The sequence below is a fragment of the Protopterus annectens genome, chromosome 1.part1 (genome assembly GCF_019279795.1).
Source record: "Protopterus annectens isolate FY-2018-M chromosome 1.part1, PAN1.0, whole genome shotgun sequence".
NCBI lineage: Eukaryota > Metazoa > Chordata > Ceratodontiformes > Protopteridae > Protopterus > Protopterus annectens.
The window spans coordinates 1,857,062,061-1,857,081,660 of NC_056726.1; the positions used below are offsets into that span (position 1 = coordinate 1,857,062,061).

The 19,600-nt window shown below is 38.2% G+C and overlaps 1 protein-coding gene across 1 annotated transcript in view; it reads left to right on the forward strand.

Annotated features, from left to right (window-relative positions):
- Positions 1–19,600, forward strand: part of KIF6 (kinesin family member 6) — a 4,303,753-nt gene that overhangs the window by 3,277,560 nt on the left and 1,006,593 nt on the right. Inside the window, exon 15 of the mRNA XM_044084863.1 lies at positions 5,271–5,326. Within this exon, the coding sequence (XP_043940798.1) occupies positions 5,271–5,326 (56 nt within the window). The remainder of the gene's footprint in view (positions 1–5,270; positions 5,327–19,600) is intronic.

The following is a 19,600-nucleotide window of genomic DNA, read 5'->3' on the forward strand; positions in this document are numbered from 1 at the left end:
TTTCTTCTCTATTACACCTCCAACATTTGCCATCTACATGAGGAAAAATTCTTAGGAATCTGCTTGGGGTATAAAAGTACCTAAGTGAACACTACATGCAAAAATCTCCAATCTTCTAGGTTTTGTTGCATATTTGGGAGTCATCCTTATGTCCTTCCATTGCTTTTTTGTGAATTGCTGATATAATCTGTCTTCTCAGTGTTTGCCGACCTCCTCTGATTGATTCATATAGTTATCATGTAATATTTTATATGCCCTACTAATTATCCACTTTTAAACTGCAGCTTCTGTTCTACATTCAGTTAAAAAATCAACCAGTGTAGGTTTTTCATTTAGGATTCCCCCTATCCTTTAGCTTTAGCTCTGATATCAATCCTTGATAGGGAAGGCAATCTCTAGCTTGCAATCCAAATGTCTTCTAGGCCTCTTCCAGTTCTGTTACCCTTGTCCCTCTAATTATTTGTTCCCAGTATATTGGTTCTTTTGCCAGCTTCATCCATTAAATTCTAGCCTAATCTCGCCTATTGTATCCCTAATTGCATTCATCCCTATCGTCAGTATCTCCTTTCTCCATTCCCATGTTGACTTAGTTCTTAGTATACCTTCTGCTACTTTATGAATCTAATATTGTGATTTCTGGAAACAGTCTGCATGACTTGTTATTCTCTTTAAGGATCTGCATCCAAACTCCCACTCTTTCTCTATTTCTTGAATTAACCCCTACTTCATCATCATCATCTCTTTCCACTTTGAAATGCAAGTTTCTGCTTGTGTTATGTATAGGAGCCTTGAGTGTGTAGCTGTGTAATATCCCTTCAAATCAGGTAATTCTAAACCTCCTTGTTCTTTTGAGAGGATCATCTTATCCCACTTGATTTTTGCACTCTTCCCTTCCCAGATAAAATCATTCAACTCCTTATTAATTATTATCTATAACTTCTCCTCTGGTTGTTAAAAATATGCCTGACCTCTGTGATGACATTGAAACACTATACTCTGAGTGCAATTTTTCTAGATATTCCAGTAGCGATGCTGATAATACTGGTAATAATAGTGAAAAAGAAAATGTTATTGTGCATACTATACCCACTTTTGCAAATGTGTATGAGTTTGAAACACCTTTGGATAAGGAAGGTGAAATGGAAAATAATTTGTATTATGTATTGAACGATGTTGATGGATACCAAAAAATTTTTTCGGAAAAGGGGAGGGGGGTAGAAATCAATGAGGGGTTGTTACTAGCCACGAACATGGTGGATGCTACGGATAAAAATGGAAGAAATTTCAGTGAAATACATGAGTTGTCCACAAATGGCTGGGATATAGGTGAGAATAGTAACCTAGGTAGTAGTGGAAATAATATTATATCTGATACAGTGTTCAGCAATTTGGTTGAATCCACATCTGGTATGAAACATGAAATTGTTAAGGCAAAAGGATTCATTATTTATAATTACACAGATTTGGTGATTAATGAGGTTTATTTTGATTTATTCAGCAGGGGAAATAAATTTGTACCCAATTTTCATCTTGATGTCACACAGTTACTTGTTAATTTGAAACTATATATGAGAAAGTTGAATTTACAAATCTATTTCAACACAAGGCAGTCAATGGATTTTTTACAAAACAACAGACAGGCAAGTAGGACATTGAAAAGAAAAAGTACATTTATGCCACCCCCTAACAATGAGCTTTATGCATTTGAGCAGCTGGTGGAGTATGAATTTAGGAAAATTTGTTCCCGCAACAGTGGACAAGATGATAATTTGACCAACGCTGAGAGAAGTTTGCTCAATGAATTGGTTACATCCAATCAATACAGGTTTATGAAACCTGACAAGGGCGGGGGGATGGTCATAATGAGTAATGTAGACTACAGTTGTCAGATGATGAGAATTTTATGTGAAGAAGATACATACAGGAGAGTTACCATTAATGAAATTAACAGAGCGTATTATAAAATCGATTTATTTCTACATGATGCACTATATCAGGGGACCATCAATGAGATTGAGTTTGATTACCTCATGGTTAAAAATCCTAGGTTAGCAAGGATTCATGGGATACCTAAGGTACACAAAGGAACGGAACATTTACAATTTCGACCCATAGTCTCCGCTAGAGGGGCCAAAACTGAACCACTAGCAGCGTATGTTGACAAACAATGCAAGACAGCATTAACGGATGCAGGTCATATCCTTAAAGATTCTTGGCACTGCCTTGAAAGGTTAAAAGAGATAGAATTTGTGGATAAGAACAGTCTTAGTTTTTTGACTATAGATGTCATTAATCTATTTTCAGTGATTCCACATCAACAAGGACTTGATTTATTTTATGACAGCTTGAGGACTAGTACAAATTTTGATGGAGGTAAGTTAGAACTATGCTATGACCTGATGGAGATAATATTAAAGAATAATTTTATTCTATTTGAAGGGGAAACATACCAGCAATTCACAGGAGTGGCAATGGGGGCACGATGTGCCCCCGTGTTTGCCAATTTAGTATTATTAGCATGGGAAAAAGAACACATTCTTGGGTCCAGTTATTATGACAACATCCTTTCATACAATAGGTTTTTGGATGACCTGCTTTTTGTTTGGAAAGGGGACGAACAAAGTGCCATTGACTTTGTTGCACATCTGAATGGGACATCAGAATTTCTTAAATTCACTTATAAGTGGGACCCAGATGTAGCTAACTATCTGGACATTAGAATAACGAAAAATGGTACAGAGTTCATTAGCACTATTTATAGAAAATTGACCTATGCTAATTCTATGTTACACTTCTCAAGCTGCCATCCGTTGTACCAAAGGAAGGGGCTGGTGAAGGGCCAAATGGTCCGGCTATCTAGACTCATTAGTGAGGAAGATACCTTTAGGGCTGAGATTTACATACTTATTGGTATGTTCCTTGAGAGGTGTTACCCTATTGAATTGCTGACAAAGGTTAAAAAGGAAATATATAGGGGGAGAAGAAACAAATATGCACCGATTTTGAGAAATGGAGGGGGAATGATAAAAGCATTGAATAAGGAGAATGTACAGACTGGTACTAGCAGTGGAGAGGACACTCCAAGATTTATACTTAAGTATAATGAGAAGGCATGTGATTTGAGTTCCAATCTTAGAGGTCTTTGGGATTACTTTATGGACCAGGATATGAAAGCAATATTGGGTGCACGCCCTGTTATAACATATGCAAGAGGTAACAATTTGAAAGATATATTAGAAAGGAATAGTAGTAGAGATGTAAGATCTAAGATGACCAAATGTGGTAGGTGCAAATCATGTAGGTATATCGCTGAGGGCACTTACCTGAGTATAGCGGGATACAAACGTACCATTGCATGTCCTGGGGTTTGTTATTGTACCACTAGAAATTGTGTATACATAGCATCATGCATGACCTGCGAGGCATTCTACGTGGGCATGACGACAAGAAGTTTAAAAGAAAGAATAAGTGAACACTGTAGTTCTATAAGAAGGAGGGATGAACACAATGCCCTATATTTACATTCCAATAACTGTCAGGGATTCAAAAAGTTTTTATTCTTTATAGTGGATAGGGTGAAACCAAATGCTGATTGTGACATCAAGAATTATGTAGCTCTACGTGAAACTGAGTGGCAAATAAGGTTGAATGCCACGAAGTTTCCAGGGCTTAATGAATGTATTTCGTTGAAGCCCGTGTTAAAATATAAAGCACAATTCATTTGAGTAGAGAATGTTTGTTACACTGTTCATATTTGATACAAATGGGTTTAATATCTAACATGTATCATACACAATGGTTAACTAATAGTTATTAATTATCATAAATACTGTACATAGAATATTTCAATATAATATCAGATTTGAAATTGAGATTCTGTGTAAATAACAACTAGTTTACTCATAAGTATATTCCAACATGCTAATTGGGTAGGTTTTGCACAATTATATGATAACAGAGTATATTGCTGGCTAGGTAGGTGTGTGTTTATATATATGTTTATATATACATTTTCATTTTCATGTATTTTTATGCATTTTTAAAGCCAATTTTTTATTATAAGAAATTAAGAAGTTTTTTAGTTAATTAATTAATTAAGTGATTGTAACACCATGGTATTTAGGAAGGTTACTGGGTGTGTCTATCATTGACTCTGATGAAGCCAGTGTTACTGGAGAAAGTGCTCAGTCTATTGTTCTGTGGATTAAATTATTCTTCTCAACTCCTGGTTTGTGCCTCATTGTCCGATTTGCCAGTCCTGTGGTCTGAATTTTACTGCATTTTGTCTCTGTACAAAACTAAAGGGGGTAAATAATTTTTACTTCTTGTATCTAGCTATCCATATCCATAGGTAAAAGCTTCCATTTTCTAAATTGTTTCTATTATCTTGTGTGTAATCTCTTCCCACATAGCCTTAGCTGCCATAACAGAATCCTTTTTAATCCATACTCCTAAATACTTCATTTTGTCATATTCCCATAAATATGAGTATTGCAGAACCAGTTCATGCTTGGGTCCATAGTTTACAGTTATAGCCTTTCTTGTATCTTCATTACTAAATCACATCATTATTACATCTCTAAATGTTTCTGTTGTTACTAATGTATTTATACTCTGCTTTCTGGAGCTTTTCTCCCCGGGCCTCTGCTGAAAATGGACATATATCCAGTCGTACTTTCCTGGTAAACACATGTAAAATAAAATAAATAAATAAATAATTATTTTTATATCTTGAAAAACCTGGCAGTGTCTCATAATGTTACACAGCAATGGTATGTCCTTTTCTAGTTTTGTCAGGTACAAGATTATATCATTTGCAGATAAAGCCATGTTAATTATTATTATTGGTGTAAAGGTGACATGATGGCATACTAATTTAGCAGTTTAATTATTAATCATTGCAGACTAATTTTACTCTATTAAAGCAGAGAGAGATCATAAAGTTGGTGTGGTGCTAGCACATCTAGGCAGAGAGTGGACACAAGATGAATACTTGAACAAGAAATGAACAGTCATAGGCTTGGTGCTGTCAAGGGTTAGTCGATAATGAATGTTTATCTCAGAGTCTGTGGTTTCCTTGTCCAAGTCCTGGGCTTTCCAAACTGTGAGGCAGACTTGGTTGTGTTGCACATGACATACAATTGTAGATAATATGAAAAGATGCATTTATTGAAACCACAAATGTATTTTGTTTTACCTTGATCTAAGTATATTGTAATCTGTAATAGGATACATTTTAATGATCAGTATTCCTACTTTCATTTCATTAGGTTTTCTGAAGCAAAATTTCTTGGAGAGCAAGTGAATGAGGCCAGAAACAGAATAAGTAAGAAAACATATGCTTTTGTGCTGACTTGAATATTTGCCTATGCTTTATTGAGACAAGAAATTATTTGGTGTATTTGCATGTCTGGCATACACAACAGCTACAATAACAAAGCAGGCATAATTACACTTGTCTGCAACATCAGTGTCATACTACCATGACTTTTGTGTGATCACATAAATATTTAGAAGTATTCCATACGTACTGCTCAGATCAACACTACCACCATTCATTCTCTTTCTTGTTATTATAAGCTATGACTCGTAGCACAAGTCGATAGGGACATACTGGTGTGTATTTAGTACAATGACTGATTCATCATTTATATTATGTTTTAACAACAAAAATCAAATGAACATGCAGAAAATGACAACACCCCTCAGTTAAGCCATGCGAGATACATTTGTGTGGAAGGTGTTTAATCTATATTTTTGTTTTTCAATTTGAGGGTAGACTGAGAATGTATAGAAAGATTAGCAGCGTGTCCATCGTGAAAAAGTAGATTAGTATCTCAGTGTTTTGCATAATTATTGCAAGTACTAGCTACCATCAAGAGCAGGGGATTACTTGAAGGGTGAATTAAAGAGAATTTTAATTTATTTCAGTGTATTAATAATGACATGGGTAAATGCACTGTATGTGTGTCTATATAGATATTTGTATATTTTTTTATATGGACAGTCTAGTGTAGCCAGTCAATCAGCATGTTTTTGGAGGTGGGAAAGAACCACAGTACCAGGGGAAGACCATACTGACAGTAGAAAAATATGCTAAACACCACAAAGGCAGGGACTGGAATTATAGGATGAATGTGGTCTCCAGAATTGCAGTTGTGAAATAGAAAGCTTGTTACTGGGCCACTGTGTATGTATTATGCAATACTTAAAGTTATCATTTTATGGAAATAATGGTAGATTTCTGCAGTATGTAGCATACATGAAAGTGCCACGAGCTGTAAGCTTAATGACAGCTCATACACATGGTAGCACTGATTTTTTTTTAGTTTTGCTCAGGGAGAAGGTTGCACAACTGAAAATTATATCTGCTGGAAAGGTAGCATGTCAGTTTGAAACCATTTATTTGCAAACAGCCAAATTAGCTACACAAGTGGAGACACTGTTTCTCAAGTATAAACAATTATCACTAGGAAGAGGGACCAGCACAATGGTGCTTTGACAAAGTTTGCATGTTAATGTTGCTTCACAGTATGCAGCTGGAGTTCTTGCTTATTACAGAAGGAGAACTTAGACCTTCTTTAATCCTTCAGGCAAAGCAGTAGATTTTTGTTCATGTAGCTCCAGTCAGCATACGTCTCAACCGCTTAGTGCAAGGCCCAAAAATCATACCTCTCAACCTGGAAACATCAAAAATCTGGACAAGGGCCATGAAAAATAGGTACAAATCTGTACGCTGATTAACATCTAATTTGCATACATAATTACGTAACCCCACCCACTCTGATGGAATTGTGGGATACCAACTTTTGAACACAAACTGAAGAACAGACAACCAAAATATGGCACCGGAGTCCCCCTGCAGCTATTCCAATGTCCCATTACCTGGCTATTTCACCTCATTTACCATAAACACTAATAGCACATCAATGGGCAAACACTAACAGACATCTGATAAACAAAGCAAAACTGTCTCACAATGAAAATAGACTTGGCATTAAAACTTCTGTGCCCTTGAAACTCACATTCATTGAAACAGCATTGAAACCTGCACCACATCCAAAGAAAATGCATCTGGCCAGTGATGGATAAAGATTACCTTTTTGTTTTCAAATCATTGGCCCCTTGCACACAAAACAAGAAACATACAGGCATTCTTTTCTTTGATACACCTTCCTGACTTTTATTAAGTTATATTCCTTGTATAATACAGCGCAATTTAAATTTATTGTAGGAATGAACATTTTTCCAGTAGACTGTACTGTAGGCAATGAAAGAAAATGCATGAAGAGGAAGAAAAGAAGAGTAGAACAAAGCAGCTCAGCAGACCACTCAGTTTTGCAGCCTAGCTCAGCTTTTATTTGATTGCTAAAACTTGAACTCTGCAAAACATAATCTTGAGGTACAGCAACTTGTATAAGTGAGATTAATGCTTTTCAAATTAATCTCTCTCCCTCTCACTAGGATGTTGTACTGAACCATTATTCCAGGACTCAGAGACAAAAGCCTGGTCTATAATGTGAGGTAATGCCGCTGGGCCCTCAAATAAGCAGTTATTACATCCCCACATTGTCTAAGCTATGCAATGCAATGTAAATAAAAACTTACATTGCCAAGTGTGATCAATAGTTTATTTGGCAATTTATTCAGCATAAACCCATGAGCAGTAAGAAGCCCTTATGAAAAGATTACAGTTCTGGAGAGTGTCATTATTTTTTAAATGTTGCTTTGTTGTACAGATAAAATAAAACTTTATCTGGTGGTAATGATACAAAGTAGATCAGTAATGTCATGGGAATCTTCAATGTCTGCTGATCAATCTGGTCACAATGCCTGAAACAACACTGTCGTGCTTTTATAACAAACAAGGCAAGTACAGTATGCAACACCACAGAAATGGAACAACTAGTGATGCAAAAAATTTGACACAGTACCACAGGATTGCACTGCATGAGGCTTCATAGCTGAAACGCCCGCAGTGTCACCAACCCTTTACACATCTAAGTAGTAACAGAGGAGGCTGTTCTGAGCCTCAAACATCTACTTTTCATTCAATTAAATATGCCTTAAAGGCCACCTTGTAATGGAGTCAGGGCTGGCATGTTCTGTTTATGAAAGGAAACATAGAACTGAATACTATCTTTATAACACCGATGACTCAACTGCTTTGAATGACTAATCAGATTCTTTAGATGATATTAACAACATTCATCATACTCGCGCACACACATACACACACACACACACACACACACACACAGGCAGACAAGCATATCACAGTATGACTACATTTCTATAAATATGCTAACAAAAAATAAAACATTATTTTCACCATGCAATAGTCCCTTGCAAAGCCAGCATTTCTCTCGGCGACATCGCAGCAGCAGATTTATTTTAAAGCCAGCATTCCTCCTTCACGTTTCTGTCCGAATCCGAAATGGCAGAACTTGAAGATTTAAATCCATCCAGCATCCTTCCCTTATAACCAACTGGCTGGTAGTGCTCTAATTTCAAATTCTCAGCAAGGCACTAGTTCCCGCCTGCTCGCAGCCAGCCGGAAATGATGACGTGAGCTCCTTGAGCTCAATTCCGACTGGCTGGTAGTGCTGATGGCGCTGACGTCATCACGCACATGATGACGTCAGCTCCGACAGCGCGAAAATTAAAAAAATAAAAAAAACAAATGCAAAGAAATCGGAAATGAAGGGGTGTCACTCAGGAATCGTGACACCCCTTCATTTGGACCCCAAAACTCGGAAAAAAACGAGTAATTCGGGACGGTTGGGAGGTCTGCCAAAAATAGTTTCAGACATTATATATTGCTCTTATAAAACTTAAAGAGAGTTGCTAGAATAACAGTGTTTGTGTTTTCTGAAGGATATGGAGTCTGAAACTCAAATATATGTCATTATTTAGTGACTTCAGTCTTCAGTGATATGCCAGAAAACTGCAAATTTTATGAGGAACAAACCAAAATATTTATTTTATTTTACATGTATTTACTGGGAAAGTCTGACTGGACACATGTCCTCTTTCAGTGGAGGCCCAAGGAGAAAAGCTCCGCATTGAACATACACAAATACCAAAAATATAGAGTATACAAAACGTATACGTTGAACATACAGAAATAGTGTAATACATAGTATGGGAAAGTGATAAGATACAAATTTAGGCTAACATAGTTATTACACATTAAAAGAAATTTGAATAGGTTAAATTTGCAGGTTAGTGTCCAAAAAAAATCATTACAATGCAATAGAAACAAACATGTCATAGATTCAAGTGAATACTCATAATTGCAACTATTATCAAATTGTTCACATTGAGAAGTCAGAGATATTATTTTTCCACATCAGTGAGTTAGTACTGAGAGAATGATTATTTACAGAGTGACAGGAAAAGTAGGAATAGGCAGTCAGAGGTGGTGAAGTTAGACAAGTTGTAGAATACCCAGAGGAAGTACAAGATAGAGATAGAGAAAGTGGTGCTAGTCAAGGATAAAGCAAGGACACAGACGTTTGTTTATGAGATGGGCTTTTAGAGTGTTTTTAAATTGTAATAGGGATGCAATGGTAGTTATGTTATCTGGAAGTATATTCCAGATTTTTCCTATATATTTTGAGAACAGGGAGTCTCCAGCTTGATTTTTGGATGCATTGATTTTTATGAGATGTCTGTTAGAGGAGCTTAAGGATCTGTTAGTGGTATAGGGTTGAAGTAATGATTCTAATGCTTGTGTTTTCTCTGATTCACAGAGAATTTTATGCGCCATGGTTAATTGGATATAGTGAAGGAGTTGGGGGAGCTCTATCCAGCTAAGTTGCTTGAGTGCAAAGCAATGGTGTTCTGGCTGGTAAGTTTGTAGCATATCTGGCTAGTTTGCTTTAACAGGATTCAAGTTTTTGTACCTCAAATTTATGTAGGTTAGTGAGTATAGGAGCTGCCTATAGCAGTGTGGAGATTAGATGTGTTTGGGCGATGGCAATTCTAGTATTTGCAGTAAAATAGTGTTTATTCCTATATAATGTTCCAAGTTTTCTATGTACTTTTTTCACAGCTTGGGAAATGTGAATGTCAAATTTAAGTTTGCAGTCAATTTCGACTCCTAGTAGTTTGGTGTGTGGGGATGGTGAGATGATGGTGTTATTTAGTAAACAGGGCCGGCCTTAGCTGAAATGGCGCCCTAGGCAAAGTAGTGCTCTGGCGCCCCTTTAGCCCTACCCACACCACACTCATGAAACACCCCTATTTGAGCCACACCCACAGATTCATTCCCCAAGAAAGCCACTCCAGTCATTTCCTTAAATTATTTAAATGCATAGGAAAAAAAGATACCTTGTAATGTAATTAAACTGCAACTACCTTTGCATACGTATTTTCTACTTTAAATACCAGAGCCGGATCATAGTCAAATAGGGCCCTAGCAGGGTAATAGACTACCCCCCAGAGCAGCCCCTCCAGCAGCAACCCCCTCCACCCAGCAGCCCCTCCAGCAGCAACCCCCTCCCCCCAGAAGCAGCCCACTCCTCAGCCCTCCAATGTTCCATTATTTGGTTATTTCTCACCAGTTACCATGCATACTGTTCTTCTATTCGCTTCTACAGTGATTACAGATATGGTAGTATGAGTGTTACGGGTAAGATGTGGAGTGGTGCATGTGTGTATGTGTGTGTGTATGATCTGTCTTGTGAAATGATAGTGTTATGGAAAGGGCTTTTTTTAAGGTAAAATATACTTTAAGGTTAGGGGCAGGGACAGGGTTAGGGTTATCATGTAATACTAAGGTGGAACATTGGGGGCCATAGATTAAATCATGACATACATTTATAACATGTCACTTTTTAGGTAATTTTTGTTGTTGGTGCAAGTGGTCACATTATACTACAGTTGAACTGCAGCAGTTTGACTGTAATATAATGTTAGGAGAGATCCTCTTTCTCTGTGGTTGTGCGACAGTGGAGTTACTGTATTTAATTTTCTGGGGTGTGGGGGCAGAGCACCCATGCTGGGAATAGTGGGGATGAAGCCCTCCCAGGTAAAAGTAAACTTTCTGTTTTTTTTTTTTTTTTAGGTTATCGTCAAATTGAATAAATAAGTAAATAACTTTCAAATGTAATGCATTTGTTTCATTCGCTATCACCTTACTTCAGTTTTGTTTTTTTCAAATGAAAGTGATTGCCGATGAACTTGTTTGATGTATTTACTGTTGTTGACGAAATTTTATCAGTGATTTCTCTCTCTCACTCCACAAAAGCACAAATGCATTCACCTCCATGAAGGTATATATATACCCAGAAACACTGAAACACTAAATCCATTTACATGGAGAACACATTTAGAAACTGCTCTTAATAGTTTATTTTTTTTTAATTTATGTATGTATTTATGTATATATATATATATATATATATATATATATATATATATATATATATAGACATACATTTTTTCTTTCTTTCTTTATAAGAATTTATAGGAAACTTTATGCTTTCCTTTCAAAAACTGTCACCATGGAGACTGCCATTACTCAGGTGACTGCTTTTTCAGTACTATCTACCTAAGATAAAATCTAAAAAAGTCATAATTTTACTTCATAAAAAAGTATACTTGGGAACGGGTGTGTAATATGCACCCCCAAGAAATTTGGAGATTTTTTTCAGAACCCCAATTATAACACTCCCTATCCACCCTTACTGTATCTTAGATAGATTCATACTAGATTAACTGCCCTTATGAGCCATTTTAAGCCTAGCCAGTTATACCTTGTGAGATTTAAAGCCTGTACCTTGTGTTTGTAAGACAAACACCTTAACCATTAGGCCACCCTCTAACAAATTTATGAAAATGACTTTCCAAATTTTTGATTCTGCCATTGTATGATAATAATAATAGTAATAATAATAATTAAATTAAACAGCAGGTAAATGTAACAGAGAATGACGTCTGTTTTGAATTTTTACCTGAACATACCTCTCAACCTCTTAGATCAAGAATTCTGGACAAACTCACAGATAAGGGTGGGACAAAGTCCGAAAATTAGGGACAGATTTTAAGTATTGCTTTTATAAACTTTAGTTGCAAGAATAGCAGGTTTTGTATTATATTTTCTGAAGTATACGGAGTCTGAACTCAAATGATTGTCATTATGCAATGACTTTAGTTCTCTATGATGTACAGAAAAGCATGCATTTTATAAGGAGCAGACCAACAATATCAAGCAAAAATCTGAACAGCGTGTGAAATTCTAGACAATTCAGACTGAGGTATAGTCGACTATTGGGAGACTCCTACTCTAAATTATGCAAACTATGAAAAATGCTCCTCTCTGTATTGACTATCTTAACATTTTGGTCTCTTTCCAGCTTCTGTAACCAGTCTAGTCAGGTGCTAGTAAGTAAACAGGAAGCATATGCGTCTTTTTATGCTGGAGCTTACCTTGTGGATTATTGAAAGATATGGCACAGGATGCTAAGCAGAAAGGGCAGATGTTTCATTCCAAGTCTGCTCTTTTTGTTTATCTTTGTGTCTTTTCATTAACCCTTAGAGGAACAGGAGCAGGAGTGAAGTAGTTCACTGTAGCAGAAGAATAATTTGTCATTTCCCATTTGCACTGAAAAAAATTCTATGAATATGTTGGTAAAGTGTGCCTCTGATTTGAATATACGGTTAAACTTGCAACTTTTTAATGTTTTTTAAACGTGTTCGTGACTTACATTCTGAAAATATTGCAGTTGTAGAGTACTGGAACATCAGCGGGTGTCATCCAGTTACAATATAGGGTGACACATGCACGCATGATGATCTTAACCCCTCTCTTCACTGACGCGACAGCAAAATATATATATATATATATATATATATATATATATATTTTTTTTTTCCTTTTTTAACTTGTTGAAGCCAGCCGGATGCTATAAAAGTGGGAGGGCACTTTCGCCTTTCCTTCACCCTATGGTTTTGTTATTTTGCGATCTTCTCGGCGCCCTGTCTCCGAGTGAAGGGCGCCGAGAAGATTGCAAAATAAAAAAGTACATTCATTAAAATAAATAAATAAGTACATAAAATTTCGCCCTTTACGAAGCCGATTGTATGGCGCCCTAGGCGGTCGCCTAGTTCACCTATGCCTAAGGCCGGCCGTGTTAGTAAAGCAATGTTAAATGTGTTAATGGAAGAGACATATTTAGTAGGATGGAAGATCATAAGTTTGGTTTTCTTAGGGTTTAATATTAAATTAGAATTTGTGAACGAAGATTCTGCTGTAAGAAAGGATTCTTGTGTTAGTTTCTTGAGTTCCTGAAGTGAGGGAGCAGCACATATCACTGCTGAGTCTGCATATTGAATGAATGAGGCTTGTGGGATTGACAAATGGAGGTTGTTTGTAAATATTGAGAATAGGAGTGGGCCTATGATGGAGTCTTGAGGGACACCTGGGGTTACTAGTAAGAGGGATGAAAGGCTGTGTTGCCAAGAAACTGTTTGTTGACGTTCAGTAAAGTAATCCTGGAACCAAGCAAGAGTAGAGTTAGAAAAATTTAGATCAGAGAGGACATTTAGAAGTTTAAAATGAGAAGCCATATCAAAGGCTTTTGATAGGTCAAGGAAGATAGAGGATACATGGTTATTGTTCCTTTGATTGTTGACAGTGTTAGTAAATGACATTAGAGCTGTTGATGTGCTATGGTGATCTAAAGTTGTACTGAGTGTCGGTTAGGAGTTTGTTGGTTTGCAGGTATTCATTAACTTGCATATAAATGACCCTCTCAAGTATTTTAGACAGCGGTGATAATATTGCTGTTGGGTGATAGTTGGAGAAATCGGTTGAAGAGCCACCTTTATGTAGGGGTATAATGTAAGAGGGTTTCCAAATGGGAGGGGTGTGCAGTTCTGCTATGGACCTTTTGATTAGTATTGATATAGGATAGACTGTTCTGTCTGCTGCTATCTTTAGATACTTAGCAGGTAAGTTGTCTGCAGCTAGTGTAGTAGGTTTTAATTTTTTTTTAGAAGTTGTTTGTGCCAGTGAATACTAATTGTAAGGAGAAGGTTGAGTTAATGCTGGGAGGGATAGTGGGAGTTTTGTTGGCTGGGGGGGGTCTGTATTACATTGGCGAACACTTAAATGTTCGAATCTCTAAAGGTCATCCTTTAGAGATCGAACATTTAAGTGTTCAAAAATGTAAAAAAAAAAAAGGTAAACTGAAAGGGTTTTAGCAGGGGGGCAAGCCCCAATGCACCACCCATGTTGGGGGCTGTGCCCCCCACACCCCCCTACTTAAATATACCAACTCCGAGATCGCACTTCAGTGCACGGCAGAGCGGAAACGGGAAATTTCCCATTCCCTACACTGTAGCGTGATCTTGGAGTTGGTATATTTAAGTAGCGGGGGGTGTTGAGGACACAGCCCCCCACTTGGGGGGTGCAGGGGGGCTTGTACCCCTACTTACACCCTTTATTTTTTTTTGTTTTACTTTTATTTTATTTTTTTTTAATTTTTAAAGATATTCGAACACTTAACTGTTCCATCTCTAAAGGTCGACCTTTAGAGATTCGAACATTTAAGCATTCGTTTATCTAATATAGACCCTAAGGGGGTTTGTTTGTTTGACAATGCTGAGATGGTTTCAGTAAAATATTTATTAAATTGTGTAGTGATATTGTCTGAGGTATTAGTTGTGGTAGGAGGGGGGTGTGCTGACTTTACTTGGAAGAAGTATATTATTTATAACTTTCAATAATTTTTGAGGATTATTACGGTGCTTAGTTTGGATTTCAGAGTAGTAGTTTATTTTATCCTGTTTAATGTGTTTCTTTGCTTTATTGTGAAGTTCGCTGTAAGTTTGTATGGTGGTTTTGAGACCTGGTTTTATTCCAAGTTGCCCAGGCCTTATCTCTCGATCTAAGCAGGGATTGTGTTTCCTTAGTTAACCAAGGTGCATAGTTAGGTTTAACATGTATAAATCTGCTGGGGGCTAGAGAATTTAATATGTCAAGGAAGGTAGAGTTGAAATATTCAATGACTTCCTGTAGGGGAAGTTGTTTCAGTGGTGACCAGTTACATTGTTTGAGTATATTTATAAGGTTGCTGAGGTTCAGTTGTTTTTTATTTCTTATTTGTATATATGTAATATGTTTGGATGGATTTGTTCTTTTTCCTGATAGTAAAAGTTGTGAAGTGATCACTGAGATATCTGGGAGACAGCCAGAGTAGGTATAGAGGGTTGGCCTATTTGTTAAAATCCAGTCAAGAGTGGAGTGTTTTTAGATGGTTTGTTAAACCTGGTGGGTGACTGGATAAGTTGGTTAAAGCTGTGCAGGTTAATGCACTTTTTGGGGGTTGGGGAATTACATTCTAACCAATCAATGTTGGGGTCAGCCCCAGAACTTAAACCGAAGCTCCAAAGGCGGTGGTGTTTCCATATTCATAATGGATGCGCACACCTCCAGACTGGCAGCCCAATATAACGCATCAGAGATACTTCAGGTGCAGCTAACGTTGGGTAAGACAGCGATTCAGGTCATAGCCTGCTACAGGTCCCCAACCATGTCCCAAGACTTGCACTCCATGTTCCTAAGCACCCTCTAGAATATTAGGGTCCAACCTAACACTGTCTTACTAGGCAACTTCAGCTACCCCTCCTTTAACTAGGTAAACTACTCATGTACCAATACACTTGCCCAATGTTTCCTGGAGTTCATTAATTCCAGTGCCCTGGACCAGCTCGTTCTTACCCCCACTAGAGGTAGCAACATCCTTGACCTAGTCATTACTAACATGGGCGACTGTTGCTCTACACCAATAGTCAACTCCTCCCTGGTTAGAACCGACCACAAACTAATCACCTTGGAAATCCACATCCCTCCCACCCCCCCAGCAAGGGTAACCACCATGAAAAATTTCTCCAAAGCTAACTTTGGGATCCTAAAAACAGAGATGGCTAACTTCACAGCACCCATGCAAATGGAGAATAGTTGCATGACTGCAAAATCATGCACCAATGCACTGTATGAAAACATACACAAATGCATGGATCTCGCCATATCCAATAGAACCAAGACACTCTCCTCCAAAAAAAGGAAGCCAGTCTGGTTGTCCCCTGCTATAAACAAACTCTATAACAAAAGGAGGAAACTGATGCAGAATAAGGTGAATTCCCAAGACTGGAAAAACTCCCTTATCTTCCTCAACAAAAAGTTAAGATCCCTCATCAAATCCTCTAAAGCTAGGTATGAAAACAGAATTGCAGCAGATAGTAAAGACAACCACAAGGCCTTCTATAGTTATGTAAAGAATCTCCACAGCAATACCCAGATTTGCTCTGAGCTACTGCACAATGGTACTTCCTATACCGAGCCAACATATATTGCCAGTATACTGGCCAACAGATTCAGTGCAAGCTTTAGCACCCCCCCCCCCCAAAGGACCAATCACAATACCAGTACATTGCCAGGCACCCAGTATTATTGCTGCACAGGTTAAAACAGCACTGTCCAAGACCAAGAATACAGCTTCTATGGGACCTGACAATATCCCTGGTTGTGTTCTACATGAACTACAGAGTGAACTGGCACCTCACTTGTATGCCCTGTTCAATCACAGCTTCACCTCAGGCTTTGTCCCTGTTGAATGGCACACTGCTACAGTCATCCCTCTCCACAAAGGAGGAGCGACTACAGACTCTGACAACTATCGCCCCATTAGCCTGACGAGTCTAATATGCAAAGCTATGGAACGCATCATCATGGACGTAATAAACAAGGATATAGGGAATCTCCAAACTCTGGATCCCACACAATTTGGTTTTGTGAAGAGTAGATCATGCCTGCTCAACTTGGTCGACTTCTTTGAGTCAGTCACCAGAGTTGTGGATGAAGGCAAGGTGGTTCATACAGCCTACCTTGATCTGGCCAAGGCTTTTGATACCATTCCCCACTCAGGAATCATTGAAAAACTCACTAAGCTTGGCATCAACCTCTATATCACTAGGTGGGTTGCAAACAGGTTCACAGATAGAACCCACAGTGTGAAAGTAGCAGACTCCAAGTCAGACTGCCGATTAGTCACGAGTGGAGTCTCACAGGGTTCGGTCCTGGGTCCTCTCCTGTTTGATATCTACTTCTCTGAAGCTCAGGCCAACACAAAGGGACTCTGGCTGATGATTACAAGTTGGGAGCTATTATTAACTGCCCAAGTGATGTTGACATCCTACAGAATGGCCTCACCGTGACCAATGACTGGTGTCAGAACCATGGCCTTAAGCTCAATGCCAAAAAATGTGTCATCATCCCCTTTGGGAAAAACCCGAATCCCATGAATTACCACATTGATGGTAGTCCACTGAACATAGAAGACATTATAAGAGATGTAGGAACACAGGTTAACAGCAACCTCTTTTTTGATCACCACATTGCCACTGTGGTCAGAAAGTCCTTCTATGTGGCACATCTCATTACTAAGGGTTTTGCATCCATGAAGAAAGAGGTAATTGTCTCCCTGTACTCTTCCCTTATTAGGCCAGTCATCGAGTACAATGCCCCATTTGGCGTGTACCTCACTAGACACCTGCAACACCTGGAGAGGCCACAAAAGGACCTCACAAAGAGGATCATAGGCCTTAAACACTTGTCCTATATGGACAGACTCAAAAAAACTCCAACTATTCTGTCTCATATCACCTACCTAAAGGCGATCTCTGCTTGAATTATAAAGCCATGTCTGACCCAGCTCTGTTAGAAATGCTACACCTAAAGAAATCCCAATCCCTCTGTATCACATGCTCCAGAGACCTCAACCTCATTACCACAATTAACAGAACATGCTGGAGGGACAGGTTCATAACCCAGAGACTGCCCATGCTATGGAACAGACTTCCCATACATGTCAAGTAGAGCACCTCGCTGACCCTTTTCAACTGAAATCTTGATGAGTGGATGGGAAACAGAAAATTCACCCCGGGGATAACACCAGTGGCTCTACTCGACAGAGGCACTGGGAACTGAGGTCGGGTGGCACTATGCCAGGGTAATCCTATGGCTAGGCTTTAAAGGCCCCAGGGCCATTAGTCTAGTACACACCTATGAACCTATAATGATTGTTTCCTGAGGTAAGGATTTGCTACAGTAATGTAATACATTTTCTAGTGTCTGGATATTGTCCCCTGGTGGCATGTAGATGCCTATTATGTTTATATGTTTCTTGGAGTTAATGTTTAATTTGGCAAATACAACTTCTGCATTGTTAAGTTCTAGAGTTGCTCTATTTAGTGTTTTTATTGAGAGGTGGCTTTTAAAGAGTAGGGCTACCCCTCCGCCTCTTTTAGTTTTTCTGTCAGTACGTATGATAGTATAACCAGGTGGTAGTATTTCATTGCTGGAGGTATTTGGGTTTAGTCATGTTTCGGTGAGAAGTACAATATCAGGGGAATAGTGGGAGAGATTAGCATGCAGCTCATAGATTTTATTGTTAATGCTTCTTATATTCATGTTTAATAGTAGAATATCAGATTTGTCCATGGGGGGAATGATTGGTGCTTGGTTACTTGTCACTTTTGTGAGGCTAGATACAGGGCAAGAATATGGGCATACTGCGGAAATCTGGACAATTAACAGGTGTGTCACTCAATGTTTTGCTTGAAGACATCTAGTCTGGTTTCAGAGCTATAGCTAGGTTGCAACCACTACAGTCACTGATTGGAAACACATTATAAATGAACGTTCTCCAGCAGGGTATTAAGGTACAAGTAATGCCCGCTGAAAAACGAGTCCGTTGCTTCACGGCAGAATATCAAGCTGCCATGGAGCTCGGACTGCAAAAAACACTAAAGCCAAAGTAAACTTTATTGTCATTTAGAACTAACGTGTAGTCTAAACAAAATTTTGTGCATCAGCTCAATTCTTGAGATTACAAAGGAAAGTGAAACAACGCATACATGTAGAGGAATAAACATAACTAACAAATGCAATACTGCTCCCAATACATGAAAGAAAGAGCAGAGACATTTACCAGCACTCATATATGAAAAGAATACCCTCCCATGAGTTAAATCAACTACCCTATTTAAAGTAATACAAAACACACTATAGATTGAAATGGCTAAGTTATTTGACTAATATTGCACTTGAATGAGTTAAATAATACTGATTATGGATATAATAAATAAAAATTGCACTTACTTGGAATATATGTATGTATATATTGCACAAATAAATAAAAAATTGACTTATGTGTCCAGACCACTGGGACTAATGCCCGAGTTCAGAAATCTAATCACAGTAGGGTAGAAATTGTTACTGAATCGTGTAGTCATGCAGCGGATGCTGTGATATCTGCTGCTCAATGCCAGATGCTTAAACAGTTCATGTGCAGGATGTGTGTTGTCCTGTATTATTTTGGTGATCTTTCGGATGCTTCTTGCAGAATAAAGATGTATTATTGGAAGACTGGAACCTGTTACCTTCTCTGCAACCCTCACCACTCTTTGTAGTGCCTTCCTTCCTTTCTGTAACTGTGCAGGTTCCAAACCACACTATGAAGTTGCAGGTGAGGATGCTGTCTGTTGCACCTGTGTAGAAAGTGGAGGGAATACGAGGAGGAAGCTTAGC